The 20833-nt window shown below is 31.1% G+C and overlaps 3 protein-coding genes, 1 long non-coding RNA gene and 1 other non-coding gene across 5 annotated transcripts; 4 read left to right on the forward strand and 1 right to left on the reverse strand.

Annotated features, from left to right (window-relative positions):
• The first annotated feature begins 6807 nt into the window (after window positions 1-6807).
• LOC137809321 (uncharacterized) lies at window positions 6808-7149 on the forward strand. The gene has a single exon (XM_068610449.1). It carries the CDS (start codon window positions 6808-6810, stop codon window positions 7147-7149), a length of 342 nt encoding a protein of 113 aa, XP_068466550.1.
• Window positions 7150-8190: 1041 nt separating this feature from the next.
• On the reverse strand, window positions 8191-11883 carry LOC137811265 (uncharacterized). Its single transcript, XM_068612938.1, has 2 exons — window positions 11742-11883; window positions 8191-9168 (listed from the first exon to the last, which is right to left on the reverse strand). The coding sequence occupies exon 2, from the start codon at window positions 9146-9148 to the stop codon at window positions 8642-8644; it is 507 nt and encodes a 168-aa protein (XP_068469039.1). The 5' UTR covers window positions 9149-9168; window positions 11742-11883; the 3' UTR covers window positions 8191-8641.
• A 90-nt stretch (window positions 11884-11973) lies between these two features.
• TRNAM-CAU (transfer RNA methionine (anticodon CAU)) lies at window positions 11974-12058 on the forward strand. The gene is given in 2 exon segments: window positions 11974-12011; window positions 12023-12058. It is a non-coding gene; the product is annotated as a tRNA-Met (tRNA).
• A 4113-nt stretch (window positions 12059-16171) lies between these two features.
• Window positions 16172-20465, forward strand: LOC137811268 (uncharacterized). Its single transcript, XR_011081042.1, has 3 exons — window positions 16172-16473; window positions 18257-18358; window positions 20172-20465. It is a non-coding gene; the product is annotated as an uncharacterized lncRNA (long non-coding RNA).
• On the forward strand, window positions 16472-18189 carry LOC137811267 (protein HAIKU1-like). The gene has a single exon (XM_068612939.1). The coding sequence runs from the start codon at window positions 16797-16799 to the stop codon at window positions 17754-17756; it is 960 nt and encodes a 319-aa protein (XP_068469040.1). The 5' UTR covers window positions 16472-16796; the 3' UTR covers window positions 17757-18189.
• Window positions 20466-20833: the final 368 nt, after the last annotated feature.

The following is a 20833-nucleotide window of genomic DNA, read 5'->3' on the forward strand; positions in this document are numbered from 1 at the left end:
GATTCTATATTAATGCAAAAACATGAATTTACACTTAATATTATATTAGTTTTTATAAAATATATAAAATATAGTGTAGTGACAATTTCATAATTATGATGTTACATATCATATTGGTTGTTCTAAAATTGATCTAGTATGTCCCATTATTATGATATACTCACTTTTGTTCATTTTCATTCTGCATTATTTTTTGTTCTTTTCTTCCTTTAGTGTTCATTTGTCAAAACCACATCATTCTCTCTTTTCCCTTTTTTCTTCCATTTCTCCTCTTCCATCATTTCCCCTCTTCCTCCATTCCCTTTCTTCCTTCACTTTCTCCTTTCCTCCATTGCTTTCTTGTCACAACCACCATCTTCATTTTTCAAGTTGTTGTTATCTTCAAAAGGTTATTTTCATCACACCACCACCTTTATATTGTTGCATCTATTTATAAGAAGTTGTGTTGTGACTGTCATCCTAAGTTCCATTGTGCAACCATTAAATATTATTTTTATTATTTATTTCTTTTATACTTTTACAAATTACATAAATGTTAAATATTATTTCAATTACAAATTTTATTATATAATTGTTATTGTTATATCCAATTTTAATATAATTGTTAATTTTTTCCGCCACGTTCATTATAAAAGGAGAGTTCAAATACTCATATTTTTAATTATAATTGAATAAAATGTGTGTTCTTATCTTGATGGAGTTTTAAGTGGCAAGTCACTTCTTTCATTTATTACATTAAAAAAATAATTAAATAAAAACAAATTTTAAAAATAAAAATTAATTAATTATTATATTAACTAAATTAAATATTATTTTAGAGATTAACAAAATTCTGATTACCAGTTACTTTTTATATTCTTAAGTTGAAATTTTCTACTCTTGCTTATTTAATGGAGTATAAGTGACACAAGTTCTTTCTAATTCATAGATTTTTATCTTGAGTTATAATCTTGAAATCTTTTCTTTTTAATGGCTTTTACAAAATCAAAATCATAATTCATCAAATAATCCTTCTAAAATTTTATCTAGGTAATCTAAACTTCTCATGCATTGAAAATTTCCTAAACTAACTTTCATGCATTTTTAATGAAAAAAAAAGACTTTCTTCACCTTTCCACGATTGTTTTTCTTCACATATTCCTAGATCCAAACAAGAATAATTATTGTAAATTCATTCAAGTAAACAATAATCATTCGAAAACAAACTAAACATACAAATCGATATCCTATTTAACAAACAAGTCAATCATAATATTTAGTGAAGTCATTCTTTATAAAAATATGACTAATACTTAGATTTTTTTTTAGCAAAGAATTAAAGAAATTAAATTAAATGGAACACGAATTGAAAAGTTAAAGATAATATATATATATATATATTTATTTGTATTCCATTAATTTTAGTCATATAGAAATTATCGAAACGTTTTTATCTCCACTAATGTACCTACGAAAAGAGTTTAATATTTATCCTACGAATTCTTATAAATATATTATTCAAAACTCAACAGTGGCACAGGATTATAGGTGTGAGAGGGTGTCTTTCCCCTCCTAGAATTATATGGTCATAGATAGATGAGAATATAATTAGGAGGATTTCCAATTTATTTTATAAAGTATGCTAAAAAAAAAGAAGTAAATATATAGAGAAGAAAATTAAGATTTTATTTTTATATTTTCCCTCCTCGTCTATTTAGTTCGTCCTCTCTTTAATAGTTACTTATTCTATTCTAATTTTGAAAGAAAAAAAAATAAGGAAAACAAAAATTCATTGTTTTTACTCATGTCTCACTTATTTTGTCCTATTTTTGAAGAAAAAAGAGAGAATGAACTGCATCTTGTCGTCCCAGGTGAGAGTAAAGTATTAGTTTCATATTATATTATTTATTTATGATACATGAGTTTTTATTATTTCTCATGCATTTCTTTTTAACATACTGAGGTAATGTTTGAAATATAGAAATTTGAATAGTTATATCTTCTTTTCTTTTCCAAGTCCTTATACTTTAACTAATTTACGTATTCTTATATTTTTTAAGAATTAAATGAAACTCATTTATCAAATATTTCTCTTTTTATTACTTCTCTTAAATTTTTAGTTATGATTGAATTATTAAGGATTGTACAAGAATTTAAAAGAAACAAGATATAACATTGGCGATTTTTTTTATAGTTATAGTTATATTACTTTGTAATATATATATATATATATAAATTTTTAGTATATTATTTTTACTTTTCCGAAAAAATTCTAATATCATATTAACTTTAATTTTAACTAAAAATATAAAATTAATTTATAAAATAAACTTTACATTTATATAATATGATCTTAATTTTTAATATGGTAATTCCAATAATAATTAAAAAAATAAATTTTCCATTTTCGTGATATCTTAAAATGTATATCACGACTAGATTACTTGTGCTATATTGTTTGTATCATACTTCAGAATACATCTAAGAGTGTCTAAGAATCTCCAGAAATAATTTAAAAATTTAATGATAACACCTGAATTATGAACAAGTTCATAAAATGGATTCAAATGAATATTTGTAACCACACAATTAAAACATAGAAGGTGTGTAATTTACATCACGTCAAGGGTACTTTTGCATAATGAATGATTGATTTGAAAGAAACCGTTTATTGGAGAAGAATTGATTCAAAATTAAAGAAGTGGACCAGAACATATGATATGCCACCAAATGAGCCACTTAATTCAATATTTCCTTTAACAACAGCTCAAGAAAATCCACGTGAAGTTGGTTTTGTCATTACAATGCTGACATCCCATGGCCATGGAAAACTGATTAATACCTGTTCTTGTCTTCCTGCTACAGTCCACTTATATTCTCTAATATCAAAATTAATAATTAGGCACATGTTTTTTTAATACTATGATGATTTCGGAGTTGGCTATAAACTAATTAACATGACTTTATTAAAAAAAATTAATAAACTTTGCCCAGGAAAAATTCTTAGTAATAAAATTAAAGATAATAAAATAATTTGTTAGTAAACTTTAGTATTAAAATTGCAGGCATATATGTTATTTGTTAGATGGTATCGATTAATTGAGTTGAGGGTTAGAAAAAAATAGTCAACAAAATCATATTTAATTTACATTTATTAAATAAGGAAGAAACTTCGTTGAAGTTTGAAATGGAAGACTTTTTGCGGACTAAATCATGGTTTAGTTAAAAGTAGTCTATATATAATTTGTGTTTCAACAAGAAAGTCTATGGTGGCTTGGTACAATAAACTATGCTCAATTAGGACTTATAAAATTAGTTTTTTCTTGTTCTTATAAAAAAATAAGCATAAAGAAACTCTTCCACGTATACAAAACCATTGCATCTTCCATCCTTGCTTACAGTAACAACGATGAAACAAATTGATACTAGATATCAATTCCATATTTTATAAAGTAAATTTAGATTAGATTCGTCGATCTAGCTTAAATTTTTTTTATCACATCTAACTGATCAAATGAAATAAAACATACTAAAAACATGATACATTCCTGAATAAAATCTCAAATTTTAATTTTAAATTACAAATCAATGACCTTGAGTGGAATTTTTATTTGTAGGTATACTAATATGATCTGTTGTCAATTTAAACAAAAATGTAAATATGATAAAAAAAATGAGGTTTTTGCATGTACAACTAATTAACTTTTTCTTTTATAATAGTAATAATAATATTCGTATAAGTACTTGTGATGTTTGAATGATATTAGTTATCTGCTAAAAAAAACATTAACCACGGCCGTCTAAAATAACAATTGAAATGTGCGGCACGATTGAAATGTGCGTGTAAGTAGCATAACCGTGTTTTATTCTTTTAATTATTATAACTTTAGAAGCACTAACCATTTGTATTATTGGAGAACTTGTCATGTCCAAACGCAACAAACTTATAAAAGGAGGCTACATAATAATTAAATTATGAGAAGAGCTATATATTCTTACTCAGAAAGAGTTGGAGTAGTATAAGATCGGTGATCGAGTTGTATAACTAATTAATTTTTTCATAATTTTTTTTTATGAAAGATTGTCAAATTTTGATGATGAAAGTTGAGTGATAGTTATATTTGTAAAAGATTTTTTGATGTTTAAGTTACCAAGAGTTTGTGAGTGTGAATGATTAAGTAATGAGTGAAAGTAATCAGAAGAAAACTCCTACAATGGTACTTATAGGTTTGTTTCTTGATATATTTGCATATGATTTGCATCTAATTCTGTTTTTGAAATTTTGTAGATTTTATTCTCTTATTCTTATACTTATATTATGTTTCTCCTCTTCATTAAGAGAAACAACTTAGATTTTTACTTGATTAGGGTTCACTCGTAGTAGTAGACACTCCCTTCAAACTGTTCATCAGATTGTCTAATTTATTTTATTCCCACCAAATTCTTTCTATACCTTCTTCTTCATTAAACTCAATGTTTTTGAAGTGTTTTCTTCATTTGAGACTTAACAAATGTATCGTCGAACCTTCTACTTTATGTAACCACTAGATTGTATATATTGTGTAATATTGTATTGTCTACTATGACTAAAAGTATAATATTAACATAAATATTAGTGCATGACAAAATAAATTCTATTGGATGAATCATAAATAAAATAGTGGATTTATTCATAATTACAGTCCAAGAAATCCATGATTAAAGCTTTAAAGTGTAACTTATTCTCATCAGTGGCACAAACAGGCTAACAATTTCTACCTTCTTATTGATAAAATAATCATTACTCTCGATGATGTTTTAACATTACTGCACAACCTTATTATGATACAATTTAGCATGTATGTGAGGTTGGATACAACAAAAGTTACAACAATGTTGATATACTTTCTTAGTATAGACATAGGTGATGTTTCAATAAAGAAGAGGTAACATAAATGTGTGAATTATTTTCTAAGAAGTTTTTCACAATAACACATATATGAATAACTTGCAAATACTAACTTTACCTAGATGAAGCAAGTAGTTGATTATATGTTGCTTTTATAAATAACTAAATTGAGTATTTTTTTTTATAGTTATATTTGATTTTATATTAATTTTCATATAACGTTATTTGACCGTTGTAGCAGACTTTTATGCATATGCATTTTTCAGTTTGAAATGTTATTTGAAATTTGGAACTTCATTTAGAGTTCTGGCCAATAATTTTGCTTGAGTTGATGATTTTCTTCTTCTAAATCATTTCCGAATTTCCCACATTTTTCTCTTTTAATTTTTTCAAACCTTCAAATTCAAATTAAGAACCTAGGCCTTTTGACATTCTTATGATAACGACTAGATGTGTCAATCTCTTTTATTATATTTTTCACTTTTTGATTGTGTATCTTTTTCACCTTCGTCATGATCTTCATTTTCTAGTAAGTGCATATCTTCATTTGTTTTCTCAGATCTATAATTTTCGTTTTTCTCATCCTTCTCTTTATCTTGTTCGTCAATTAGATCTTTTACTTCCTCATATTCTTCCTCTTCAATTCTTTCTCCATCATGTCCAATAATGTTATCATCCTTTCATTGTTTATTTTACTATGTATCCTCCTTCAATTCGAACAATTTATCATTTGAGTTGGTAAAGCAACCATATGCCTATATATTCTTGGTCGTGCTTGGGATTCCGCCCCTGCTCAAGGGTGAAGAAGGTGAAGGGTGTACAGATTTATGGTTACTTATTATTTTCATTAAGGTTAAAATAGTCTTTTCGCTAGATCTATAGAGTGAAGAAAGAAACTATTGGGGTACAGAAAGAAATTATCCCAATCTCGTATTACAGTACAGGTTGAAGATAGTGGCCCATCATCTATCTGGGTTCATTTTTTTTAAACATTTGAACTCTTCGTATAAAAAGGAAAAGAAAAGACTTACTAATCAGATAAATCGTAATTCATGAGAGATAGCCAAAAAAAAAAAAAAAAATCATCAGAAAAGGAATAAAGAAATTGAAAAAAAAAAGTCTAAGCAGGTTTAATCATTTATCTATAATAACTTGACTAGTTTTATTCTCATGGTAAATTTTCGTCATGGGCTTAATAATGGGTATATTGGCGTGAATAAATAATAAAGATAAAAACCGTCAAAGGTCAAAAGAAATCCAATTTTAATAAAAAAAAATCAATATAAATTATGCGAGAAACCATAAATTTGTTTACTTTACAATATTATAAATAATCAGTTTCATAATAATTTTCTTTTACTTCAGTAAAATATACGTTTAGAACATACACTTATTTTCATCATTCTTATATTAAAAACTGTTATATGCTATATTGATCAGTTTACTATTTACAGCTACAAACTTTGTTAATTTTAAAACCAGCTAAAATAGAGGGAGCTGAACATAGTTCCATTTTGGGGTAACAAAAACACAAACACGCCTATTGTGTATAGAACATTTGAGTTGGTGACAACATTTGCCATGTGATGAATGACAGAATAACTCCCTTGCAGTAGAAACCTATCCAACAGCAACAGGAATGAATGAGTCATTGGTCAATGGCACATGCAACAACAAACGCCACAATTAGAAAAAAATGGCTAAGCTGTTTTTGTTTTGGGTCAGAATCCATGCAAAAATAGAGCAACAGCTTGCTTGTACTAATCAATTGCATTGTCAAATCCAATCTTGCAACCCTTCACCATGTCTTCATCCCACTTCATTTCCATTGGCCTAATGTATATAAACTCACCTCCTCCCCACTTCATTCCACCAATACTCCTACCAACACAAGAAAGAGCAGGTTTTGGTTTTTTGAGACAGAAGAAATCACCAACACAATGAGTCTCAATTGCCTTACCTGCAGCCAGCTACTTCAAAGGACAGACTCCTTTGGGGAGTTATTTGCAGAAAATGAATTCAAGGAAATCAAGGAAATATGCAAGCAGGTTGATAGAAGCTGGTCAAGCAACAAGTTACCAGCAACACCAAAACGTGAGCTACCAAAAGTTAGTACTGTGGCCAAGCTTAAGGGTGATCATCGCCGCAATTATAGTACAGGAGACGTTCCTTATCCTGGATCCTCAGGACCAAAGCTCGTGAGGAGCAGTGGAATGAGAAGAAACTGGAGTTTTGAGGATGTGACTGAAACGCAAGAGCAGCAGAGTATGAGGTTCCACTGAGATTGATCACATTATTGTTCTGTTTCATTGCTGTGTCTTTTCTGTCTTTTGTATACTTTCTTTATGGGGGATGTTGTAAAGACAAGGGACATTACTAAATGATGGTATTCCAAACACACTGTACAAGTTATGAGCCTTTCCTTTTGCACCATACATGATTCACATCCTTGGTAGTTTTTGGATTCTTATTTCTCCTATGGATTCATTGTATTTCGTGGTTCAATTTATTAATTCATCACATTTTATATTCCATCTCTCTACTGTGTGTACCTTGGAATGCTAGAGCTAATGTTTGTGGTGCTTTAAGGTGAAAGAGGAAGATTTGTATCAAATGAATATCGATAACCGCCATGATCTAAGGTTTAACACGAAATCTTACATGGGATCAGAAGAAGTTAGCAAGAATAAAGAAGACTAGATGGTGACCCGTGACTTGTGAGGAATTTAATATTAATATAACTTTAAACAAAATTTTATAATACGAAAATTTTCCTTCTTTTATTTTTCAAATATTATAGTAGGTATAACAATAATACAATTTGAGTCCTAACAGTAACTTTATTTTGCATATTTGTAAATTTCATAAATTTAATATATTGAGTTTAAAAAATGTGCAGAATAAGGATATGACTCCAAATAGTATCTAAAAATTTGTCTGGATGTTCTATCAGTTTTTTACACGATTTTCTAAAAATAGTTTTTAATTTTAGTAAATATTATGAATATTATTTTTATTTGAAGTAAAAAAAGGCTAGATGAATGCAATTGAAAAGTTATTAAAGGATGAGAATGAGTTTGGAGATGGCAATTGTATTTTATTCTCTGTTCAATGTCGAATTCTATTCATAGGGTGTAAAGTTAACAATACAGAAAATGTAATATTAGTGTTAATGTCACTGTAATAGTAATAACACAAATTGCAAAAATGATACTATACTCAACCAGTTTCTTTGACAATTCATTGGGTTCTTAGTTTCAATTACTATGAACAAAAGATGGAATGGCAATAATGCATTAACTGTAAAGATGAATGAGTGAGAATTGTAAGAGACAAAAAGTATGATATTTACTTCTAAGATCATCCTATTTTGTAAACCAAGATTTATATATTACAAATTCATAAATAGATTGATGGTTTGTTTCTCAAGCATACTTTGCACTAAAGTTGAAAACTCTACCTGCATACTCAACATTTCATAAAAAATCCATTTCACTGTGGAGATGAACTTCTGATTAGCCCTGTGCCAAAGATCAACCAATGACCAGAGTCAGCCAGGTATCTTCTTTAATGCCCTTTCTACGTCTGTGATGAAAGATATGAATGAATAACGTAGAAAATGAAGCAGATTTTCTGTGGTGCTCATAATTTCAAAGCCTGCCAAGTAATGAAACGGTGGTTATCCAGCATTCTTTACATTTATATAATGTCTATCACAGAACAGAAAGTCCACAGGGACAAATACTCTTTTTAAAACGAGAAATGAAGAGTCAACTAGTTTTTCTTTCTTCTAGCTTCTGCTTTCCAATTTCTTCGACTCAGCACCACTCTAGGAGTTTCAGAACTAACAACACTAGACGATTCAGACCGAATTTCCTTCTCTGGCACTGTTTCTGACTTATTTCCAATGGTTAAGCAAGACACCCCAGGCATGCTAGTTATGGTTAGAGGATCAATAGATCTATTCATTTGTTGATGTTTTAACACATGGGCATGTCTAGCATCCTTCTTCCAATCTCGCTTACAATATATGCGGGTCATGCAGTTGTTGTGGTTCCTATTTGGTGGTTGTTCAACCGTCACAGATGGTGTCTCTTCGATAACAAATGACTTCTTTGTTTCAGCTTCTAGCCGCTTCCGTGCCCTATACCTTCGTTGCCTCTCTCGATTCTTCAGACGACGAGTCGTTATGTCATTACGCCCCTTAGAGCGTACTCTTTGATCAACAGATTTCATTATTGAACTATCTTGTGTACCACCAGCTCTTTGATTGTTTTCCATTTTCAGATTAGGACTAGCATCTGCAGTATTCAATTCAGTTTACAAAAGAATCTAGAAAATAATTCTTTGTGATGCATGCATGTGATACTTTTATTAGAGCGAGCAAGCCTTTTAGTCTATTTCTGTACTTCACTGAAAGGCCACTTTTCTGGCAGAGCACCATCAATAACCTCAAGCAAAATGAATAGGGTGAAATTTTAAAGAAATGCACAAGTTATAAATGGCAAAGAAATGTCAATAAAAAAATTGTTTATTGGAAACATGGAATAAAACAAAAACAAAACTAAGTAAACAACCACAAAATTAGAAAACAAAAATGCAAAAACTATCCTGCCCAAAATGTAAACGATGATTCTCTTGACTTTAATATCTTTCATCCCTCTTTTTATGTAACTTTCTTAACTTCCCATCAAAGGGAGTTAAAGGCATGAAAAGGCACACAACACCAAAAGAGTCATACAAACCATGACTTTGGAAGCATATTTGATAATATTAATGAAATCTAGTCATCTAACTGGCCAATTGTGATGCTAAAAGGTGCAAATAATCAGAATATTAAAAGAACTTAAAACTAGCCACCTAATTTTCTAACTGTTAGTCTTTGGGTCTTTTAGCAGCAAATACCTTTTGTAAAATAAGTAACTATTTTTACAACGAATTTTATGCTTGGTAATTACTATTTATGAAAACCAATGCAAAATACTAAAACAGCAAGATATTTTACTGTTTTCTTTTTCTAATGTTAATATGCCTTTCTTTAGTATGGCACGTACTTTCTAACACCCCTTGCTTCAAGGTTTTAAAACCCCTCTAGTGCCTTAAGGGTGCTTTTGCCTTTGACTACCTATTGTCTGATCGTATGTGTAACACCAAAGATTGCATGCAAATCTTCACTATTGAGCATGGAACTTCAAAGTTGTGGGATCCACTGCTTTTTTGAGTATTTCATTGCCCTTTCCATGCTACGCTACCAAACAGCTCCAATTCTGGTGCTTGTCACTCTTCCCTCCTTTCCCCTCCTTCCACACTATTTTCTTCTTAACCAAACATAAGTTAACCATGGCAAAATTGAAATACTTTCAAAAGCTTGTATTAGATGAGAATGGACTAGACCTAATTCAGCCAGAAATAACAGCTCAAGGACAAAATATTGCCAAGGTTATTATAAAGAAAATTCTAGTCATACACTCAGCTGATATGAGATCTTCATAGCTCATCAACCACTCATCTTTTCCATAGAGGCTTTCATCAGACATAAAATATACAAAAAACAAACAAATTGTTGGAGATCCCACATTGATATGAACAATTTACAATATATAAATGGGGATATATCTCACCTTACTCATCTAGTTTTGTGATGATCAGTTGGGCTTAAATTCACTTCTAATATGGTATCAAAGTCATTAAAAGTTTATTTTAGTCAAGATTTGTTTGCCCCCCGGATTCCCACTTGATATCCTCAGTGTGAAGGTGTGTGTTCGAAATCCCACATCAACTATAAATATGACCAATTTAATATATAAATGGGGGAAATCTCACCTTAGTAAGCCGGTTTTCTGAGGATATGTTAAGCTTAAATTCACTTCCTAATATGAGTCTATCCTAGTCAAGATTGATGTCCTCCGTGTGAGGGGGAGATAAATCTAAATGAGACAAATCTCACATCGTCTAGAGATAAGACTAACTTACAATATATAAACCTCATCTTACTAATCGATTTTGAGAAGATGAGTTAGGCTTAAACTGACTTCCTAATACAAATAAAGTTTGGCATTTAAGTGTAAAGACAAGGCACACTTGGACAGGTAAATAAGGAAAGCCGCAAACATACCGTTGACGAATTTTAAGATTTCCCCCTTTTTCAGTTATAAAGGAGGCAAGGTTAAAAATTAACCGTTCATGATTGTCATTGCAGCCACATCCGCTGCATTTGTTTGCAATTTTCTGCATGTTAAGTATTATAACATAACAACGACTATGACAACCACCACAATTCCTCCAAAGGAGATCCACAAGTACTTATATCGAGGGACAATGAGAGTTAACTAGAGAACAGACCAAACATCCCAAAGAAATTTGAACAGTACAATTCCTAACACGTAGTGCCACTTGGGATGCAGCTCCAACGGGTCGGTTTCTTAAAAAAAAATCACAGAATGCATTCCGTACATTTCAATAATCAACAAGTAAACTATCACAAACCCAGATCATAAAAAACAAAGAATCTGAGTCAAATGGTGTGAACTATAAACTATCCTAGTAACAGTATAATGTGGCACCGGGAAAAAAACATTCAAGAAAAATGGAAACTTTAATTAGTAACAACACGGTTATAGTCAAGGGGTTATGCAGCTAAATAGATTGCAATTGAACCCTCTAAATTTAGTCATCAAGAGGGGTTAAAGTGACATGGGTGGCATCCTCAAATCAGATTGCAGAATAGATTTTAAAACACACAACCATGGGTATGGAACACGTGGCTCTGCAACATAGAAGCTTTGAGCTTTGAGATTCCTAGGTGAAATGGTTATTGAAAGAGTGACTGAAAGGTGGAAGAAAATGCAGAAGAGAAAGTAGTTGAGTTAATTACCTTGGTGTGTAAAGATCCACTCGGAAAGAAACCGCCGAAATGACAGCAGAAGAACAAGTGTTAGAAACGGTCAGGAATGAGTAGTTGTGTTTGTTTAGGTTCGTCAAAGACAGAAGAAAATATGACTAAACACGCAAAGTTAGTCTTGTTCAGGACACAGAGTTTCCAGGAAGTGAAGTTACAGGTATAAGTAATAGTTTTAAAAGTAATATTTGATTCAAAATAGCAAAGTGGGGTGGTGGCGCAGTTGGCTAGCGCGTAGGTCTCATAGCTTCTGAGTGATCCTGAGGTCGAGAGTTCGAGCCTCTCTCACCCCATTTACTTTTTAACATTTTTATGATTTGTAAAATTTATCATTATTTATTATACTTTATAAAAATTATCATTATTATTTATGACGAATAACATGTATGGAAAACTTAACACTTTCTTATACTTGCAATAGAATTTTTACAAACTCATAATTGTCCTTGATAATTTATATACGAATAGTTTTAAATTAAAATATACATACTAGTGTTAGCTTTATAGAATCACTGCACATTTAATTTGTAGAAATATAAATTTTATCTTAGGAGATGGAGAAGGATAATATAATCCACTTTTTTTTAGCACCTTTTATTACGTCAGAGAAACAAGGAGATCACAGAAATCATTTTAGAGATATTACTTAAAAACATTACATAATTATTGATTAATAAAAATTAATACATTTTTTTCTTTTTTTTTATCTAGATTATATGGTAAACTTAACATCCTATATATAAATCAGGTCACCATATTCGTTTTGGTGAATGCATTTTTTTTACATAATACATTGATATTTGAAAATATTATTGAATGGTTATACTCAATAATTCATTCAAAACAGTTATTTAGTTTCAACATTCCATCTTCTCTTTCATGAAAAAGAAACTGAAGATTTCATTCATAAGAGTTATTTAGTTCCAGTATTTTAAAATATGCATATAAAAAGATTAAATATTTATATGAAACAGTATTCACCATGATATTGAAATTTAATGAGAGGTAACGTTTTATTTATTTATTTATATATATATATATATATATAACACTAAAAAATATTGTAACCTAATTGAATATTTCTATTCAATAATATATATGAATTTTTATTTAAAATAATTTGTCACACTGCTATACAAAATATTGGTGTTGAGTATATTTCACCATATATTATCACTTGAGTACTCATTATAGACATAATCCATCAACAATTTTTTGTGTGTAGATTGTTTCTGGGTACATGGTGTTTTAATCTAGGTTCTAAAATCATCAATGAAGTATACAATATTTTTTTTTTCGTGTAAACTTCATATTTAATACACAACCTTTGAGACCACGAGACCATCTAAGGTACCCCTCACGACGCACCAATAAAGGGTCATAATACACACATAAATCACAAACACATACAAAAGAATCACTACACACTCATAAAAGGTCATCATACATACAGTACACAACATAAAGTATATTATATAATTACATATACATCTACATGCATCTTATCACTGTAATCAACTTCATACAAACAGATAAAACACATTCATACAAATTAACACAATAATATTTCACCACTATAGGCACATAGTTTGAGCAAGTTTGTCTTTAAGCAACATTGGTTCCATGAACAAAGAAAGTCTTTTTTCACTTAAGCGACATCATGTCTATTGAGAGACATAATGTCTCTTGAGTGACATCATGTAACTTGTGTGACGTTGATTCTAAAGGAGAGATGATTGGTATGATGTCTCTCTCAGTTAGAAAAATCTTTCATCACTTAAACGATCATCTTTATAATAAAGAGAGTTGGTTCGGTCTCTCCTTCACTCAAACACTCACTCATCACTTGAATCTCAATGCTTAAATTATGATATTTGTTATAAAATCCAACAAGTTCTAGAATCATCAAGCACATTTCCTTCTTATCGCTTTAGAGACCACATTGTCACTTGACTGATATTAATGTAGTTACATGGTCTCATCTATTCTAAAACTTCAACATCAGTGCACATTTAAATGCTTAAGCGATTTCTCGTCGTATTAATGTGACCTATTTTATGAGAGAAAACTTAATCGACATCTTCCTTTGATAATTCTCAAATAATATTAGTGATATGGTTTGTTACTTGAACATCCATGTTGGTGTTTGATCAACATTGAGCAATTCATACAATGATGACTCACTACTTAAGCGTTAGTTGAGCAGTACTCCACCACACAAGTTATATCATTCATAAACACGAATTTCATAATTAAATAATTATAACATGTATATTTCTAACACAAATAATGTTTAAAACACGCCAAATATCCATTTCAAGTATTATAATATCTTCTTACTTTGAGTTAATGTATATATATATTAGCTAAATTCATACCAAAAATCAAATATCAAATAAATTTCACTATAAAATTAGTAATTGTAAATGCAATGATTAATTTACATTGAAATTTTAGGGTATTTATAAAAAATCAACTAAATTAGTTGATTAAATACACAATTACAATTATTAGAAATTGGCTAGGAGAGTTGAGGTCCTTCATCATGAAGAAGAAAGTGAGAGTTGAGGTTGCACTGTGCCAAAATGTTGCTCAAATGTTGAGTATTCCTCAAAGTTTTCAAGAAGAAGAAAATAGAGATCTTAATGCTGAGAGTAGAGATCCCGCCAAACCTTTAGATTCATCAAAAGCTACATGGAAGACAATATGAGTGTTCATCAATTAATCTATGAGATAGTGTTTATCCATTGTATACTTCGAAAGACATAACCCCTTTTCAGAGAGCAAAAACAATGGTATGAACTAGGAGAGAAAGTTTAACCTTGTATTCGTCGTTAGACATAAATACTCCATGATAGACATATTCCATGATCTGATGATCATGTAAACAATCAACCTCCATACCTTAGTTAGAAGCAGTTGTTTGGCAAACCATACTTAAGGGAGTAGTCAGAAATGGCTAGAGACCCAAATAATACTTGTTGAGCTAAGAGTGAGTTGGTAAAGAATACCCAAGGGAGTAGCTAGGAGTGACTAGGTGCTCAAAAGTACTCGTTGAAATAGGAGTGATTTGTTATCCGAAGAAATACGCATTGAGTTAGAAGTGGTTTGGGAAAGAATACTCATTAAGTCATGAGTGACTAGAGTCACTAATACTCACATGATTAGTTAGGAGTGCCTACGAGTCAAAAGAATACTCGAAGTGTACTTTATAACATGAGTTTGCCTAGTAAAACTTAATTTATTAATGAAAATTGTACGTAGTTTGTTGGAAAAAAAACTAGTATAAATCATTGTGTTTTTTTTTTTTTATATTATACGTTATTGTTATATGCACTAACCAATGAGATATCATTTATTATCAATACATATATTTAAAAATTATTTTTATTTAAGTGCTTTAATTAAGATTTTAAGTAGCATATGTTATAATTCATCATATGCGAGAGATATTGATTAATGATTAGATAAAACAAATTAGAAAATGCGGAAGTATTAATTGAAGTTACTATGCTTGATAAAATTTATTGGACGAATTAATTACATTCTGATCACTTGAATATTTACAATCAGATAGTTTATGGAAAATATTTAAATTTGATAAAAAAACGCAGTTAAACTCTTTCTTATTGTGTTTTTTCATCTTATCACAAATTACAAACTAACTTTCCATTTTCCAACTTCCACAAACTTTTCAATGTCAAACTACTTTTCTAAAAATAATCTTATTTACCTCTTTTAATATAAAACAGTGAAGATAATATAAAAAATCATTATATCTTTTTATATAAAAATGATAGAAATATTTCTATAAACATTTATAAGAAAAAAATAAAATAAAAAAGAAATTAAATTGTACATAAATTAAAAGTAATATTTTTTAGAATTTAATATGAAAGTGTTTTTAACAGTATAAACTAAATTTAAATGATAAAGAAACTTATTTCATTATTATTATTTATTTTAAAACGTTTATAAAAAATATATATAAAGGCAATATTTTGGAATGTTATCCCACACATAATAGAGTACATTCTGCCAATTCATATATATATATATATATATATATATATATATATATGGACGAAAAAGAAAGTTTAAATTTTTACCTTAAAAATATAAATGTATTTATTATTCATTTTATACCATTAATATTAATTAATATAGTATATTAAATATTTATTAACTTATTTATCTAGAACACCAATTACGAGGACTCAAATTTAATCATAATCTTATATATGTATTTTTACGTTTTATGATAATTTTATTAGATTTAAATCCAATTGCTTTGTATGTATCCCCATAGGCCTGTGTTGTGTGGAGGAAGTCACATCACCGTGAAATTGCAAACGTATTGGATATACCCAAAATGCCCTTATATTTCATTCGTTCGTTCCCCCATTGACCACTCACCCAACTCCTTCTATTCTCCATCCTTAGGGTTTTCTATGCTTCTTCTTCCATTTTCTCTATTTCACACTTCCCAAAATTCATCTCCACTTTTTGAATAAGTCTTGCTCCCTCCAAAGCTTCGCTTTTTTTTTTTTCTCAACAACCTTTTCCGGGTCTTTTCCTTTCCGTTAACCCATTTTCCCTTTATTCTGAGCTCCCACTTTCGTAATTTCCAGTTTCGATCTGATACCGTGCTGAATTTTCGGAAGCTGGTCCTCCAACCGTTCAAATTTCTGGCGAAGCTCCGAAAAGGGTATGTTTTCTCCCTCTTACTTCGGCTTTAGGGTTAACTTTGCTGCTGCTGGTGGTGGTATTGGTTTTTAATTGGAATAGAAGGAATTGGGAATTTTGGGTGTCGATTGCGAGTTTAAGATTTGCTTGACTTCAGGATGCTTAGATTACAGCTCAAGCTTGGTTTTGTTCATGTAGTGTATTAGAATTGTTGAAATTCACCGGGTTCTTTAGGTTTGGATTTTGAAGTTGTGGGTGTCGTTGGAAGCTTATGAGCGTTGGTTTGGTTTGCTTGAAGCGAAGAACAAGTGGTGATTTCTGAGTGTAGTAAGGTTTGATTTGGAAATGGATAACTCCAAAAACAGGCATAATGATAGTTTGGGTGTTAACAAGATGGGAAAAAATATAAGGAAGAGCCCTTTACATCAGCCCAATTTTGCTAATAATGCTGCTAGACAACAGCCTCAGCCTCAGGTTTACAACATTAGCAAGAATGAATTTCGGGATATTGTTCAGCAGCTTACTGGATCACCCTCCCAGGATCATCCACCTAGACCACCACACAATCCACCGAAGCCGCAGAGCATGCGACTGCAGAAAATTAGACCTCCCCCGTTAACGCCAATCAATCGGCCTCGCATGCCCCCGCCGATTCCAGTGCCTGCTGCTGCCCCTCATTCAGTTCCTCACAATAATGCCATACCAAGACCTGCTCAGTTTGGCCAACCGTTGCCTACTCCTGGGGATATATGGTCTAATACGACCGAGTCACCTATATCTGCTTACATGCGTTACCTTCAGAATTCAATAATGGATCCAAGTTCAAGGGGTAACCAAGTTCAGCCTCAACTATATCCCTACCCTCAACCTCAAGTACCTGGCAATGTCCATCCGCATCCCCCTCCCTCGTCTGCTTTGTTTCCTAATCCTCCCATGCCCATGTTCCCTTCCCCAAGATTTAATGGTCCCATTCCTCCTATGAATGCTACTAACTCTTCAGTACCTACTCTTCCTTCACCACAAGCAAATGGCCCTCCTCCCCCTTTACTTTCTCCAACCTCTCAATTCCTCCTGCCTTCTCCAACTGGTTACATGAATCTGCTATCCCCTCGATCACCTTATCCTCTTCTGTCACCTGGCATTCAGTTCCCATCTCCGCTTACACCAAATTTTCCGTTCTCATCCATGGGGCAGTCAGGGATTTTAGGTCCTGGCCCACAACCGCCTCCTTCTCCTGGCCTTGTGTTTCCGTTATCTCCTTCAGGCTTTTTTCCCATATCAAGTCCCAGGTGGAGAGACCACTAGTCTTCTGAATTCTTGTTTGCTTCTTTCTAACTGAAGAGGTCCTAGGCTTGTTCTTTGGCATGTGATGTACAATCAAGTTGTAAGAGCTCTTTTTGGTTATCTGTAGTGTTCATTTCTCATTTCTTTGTTTGTCTTTTGTTGACAACCGTAATGGTTGCAATCCTTTTTACTTTGACAAGTTTTACATTAGACAATATATTGAAGATCAGACAACTCAATTGGACAGTTGGACAGGAGCTGTAAGATGGAAGACTGATCTGTAGCTCAAAAGGAAGTAGGATTATAGACAATATTTGTTGTGTATGTCATCTTCTTTTGTAATATAGTGGTTTACATCTCAAATTTTTTATCTTTTCCTATGTAAGGTATTTTGAAATACTTCTTATGGTTATTACCATGTGATTTGCTACAAATATATTTTACTTCTGCAGCATATTTTATTGTTCTTATTTAAAGTAGTTCCTTATTTGATTTAATGGCATACTGGTGGAGATCTTTAGCTGCCTCTTTTGGGGGACAAAGGAGCCACACTAAAGGTCCAAGAAAAATTATACGCTGATTTTGTGTAGATTGATTCCATCTTTCTTTGGGCTTGTTTTCAGGTAAAATGATTTTCCTTGGGGTTACTGTTTATGTTTTACCCATTTGTTATTAAGTATAAAGGAGTACATTTTTAATTTTGAGTTCTGCTTTTAAAGGGAGTATGTAGGGAGAGAATAATATGGCTGACTACTTGACTGAATCATTTATGTTGATTTTGTTGTTTCTTCTTTTGTTAAGCATTTGGAAATCATTTGATGTTACTTAACCACTAGGCATATTATCATCTGTTCTTGACCATCCCTTGGTGACCCTGCTTATGTTCTGATTCTTTTGCTTATTAAATTAACTTTTATTTACCTCAGAATATGCTGCTCCCCTGCAAACTCATGGGGGGCATGTGCATAATATCCAGAACATGAGCCTGAAGATAGATTACTCAGTTTCCGTGTCATGTCATGCATTGAGAAGAAGCATTAGTTAGTTTTGTGGCCTCACCGGTTTTTAACTGTTAACGTCTTTCTTTTCTATCTGACTATAGGAGTGGGTTGTTTAATGTGTTCTTTTCACGATCATGCATTCCTTCTAGGTCTGACTTTGAATATTTCTTCTGCATCTTCCATTTCATGTTTCCTTATCTTTGGCGGAGCGGGGTGTTGATTCAAATGGAGATTGTATTTTATTTTAGTTCAATAAAACTACTGCACATCTATGATTCTCACTTAAAATTATAATAGTGAGAGAGACTGATCTTGATCTATGAGAGGTCCAATAAAAATAACTTTTTCAATATTTTTTTTTCCAATATGCCTCTTTGCAATTATTTTTCTTTCTTACCGTTTCTTGATGGTTAATAGTGAGTAATCTTCATTGCAGAGATAAAACCCTGATAGAACCCCTGTTTACTTGATTTTGCTAACATCCATCCATCAAATTGGTTACCATCAGTTTTAAAAGATAACTTTAGGTTTTTTTATTTTATTAAATCATTACTTAATTAATTTATTTCCTGACCCGGGGCCTAGGAGACAGTGATGCACATGATCTAGAGAGCTTAATGGTCATGAAATTTAAGTTGAATAAATTTGCCAACCTTCTGGATGTTACTCGTGTGATTTAGTAAAATCCTTGGTTTGGTCTGCTTTAATGTTCTGCAATTTTAATTTCGGTTTTGATGACCATTAAGAAGTCAAGGAATAAACGTATTAGGGTCAGCCTAGCGATGAAGAATTTAAGTAGTTGCATAGGGTCTAAACTCAGACTTCATTATTGCCATTGTAAAAATAATTCAACGAGTTGATTGAAAGTTTATAAAAAATATGGAAATTTGTATGTAACTTTAAATGTTGTATATTTTAGTAGTTTTTTTTTTTTTTTAATTCGTTTACTAATGTCCTATAAAATACCTTTAGGGAAAATACTTCAATATTAGTCTGGCTTTTATAATTTGCTTTTATTGACTGATTCAAAACGTTAAGTTAGATTCTTTCATCGGTGTGCTTTGTAAAGTTTGTTTCAGCATCTCAATGTGCCAACTTTACTTTATATGCACGAGGGTTTTAATTCCTCCAAAATAGAGGGTTTGTTTCCTCTGAAATAAGAAGGTATATAATGAAAAACTAGGGTGCATGATGTCTATATGTTAAAACAGGCTGATATTTTAGTAATCCAAATCAAGTTTATGTCTGGGTTTTTCTGGAGGAGTTCAATGCCCGATGATAGCAAGAGACTGATGGCATTTTTGGATTTTCAGTGGAAAAGTTTTTCTTGTTCCTTTTGCTTAAAATATGATTTTGATTTTCCTAACAGATATGCAAATACTCTATAATTGAGTTGTGAGTGATATAGTAGAAGGTGCTTTTTATTTTACTGCAGCTGTGGAGATAGATAGTTCTCTCGTGAAGCAGTTGGAACCATGTCAATGGACAAAATCGTTGGCCCTCATCTTGGCACTGGTTCTGTCAAAGGAATCTGATATGCGTTTAATTATAAATATTGATATTAAATACTTTTCTAGTCTCTATAATATATTGTTTTTTTTTCTTTATAATTTTTTTATGTTATCCTCAGTTTATTTTTTTTTCCTTTAGGAATAATTCGTTAAACATGAGGAAATTTTTTGTGTCAAACATCAGTTAGCATATTACACGTCATTTAACACCCACCTTAGCCCTATATCATAGTCTCAGTTAATTAATCTGGGAGAGCTGTTTGTAAATTGAAGAAGCAAGTATCTTCCCAAATTTACAAGCATCTGTTTTTTAATATTTCATTTGTCAACCACGTCACCAATATGAAAATATTGAAGATCAATATGATTTTTTTTGTTTTAATTCTTATCAATATACTCCAAATATATAATTTTTTGCCCTTCTACCTTCCTGTCACTGTGAGCATCCTTTTCTGACATTTATACACTACAATATTATATAGAAAAAATGGGGATATCATCATGAAGCCATCACCACTTTAAATTAATCATCATGATGAAATCAACTCCCACACAATTTAATTACTTCATTTATGTTCTATTAATG

Source organism: Phaseolus vulgaris, chromosome 2 (genome assembly GCF_000499845.2).
Source record: "Phaseolus vulgaris cultivar G19833 chromosome 2, P. vulgaris v2.0, whole genome shotgun sequence".
In the NCBI taxonomy this organism is placed as follows: Eukaryota; Viridiplantae; Streptophyta; class Magnoliopsida; order Fabales; family Fabaceae; genus Phaseolus; species Phaseolus vulgaris.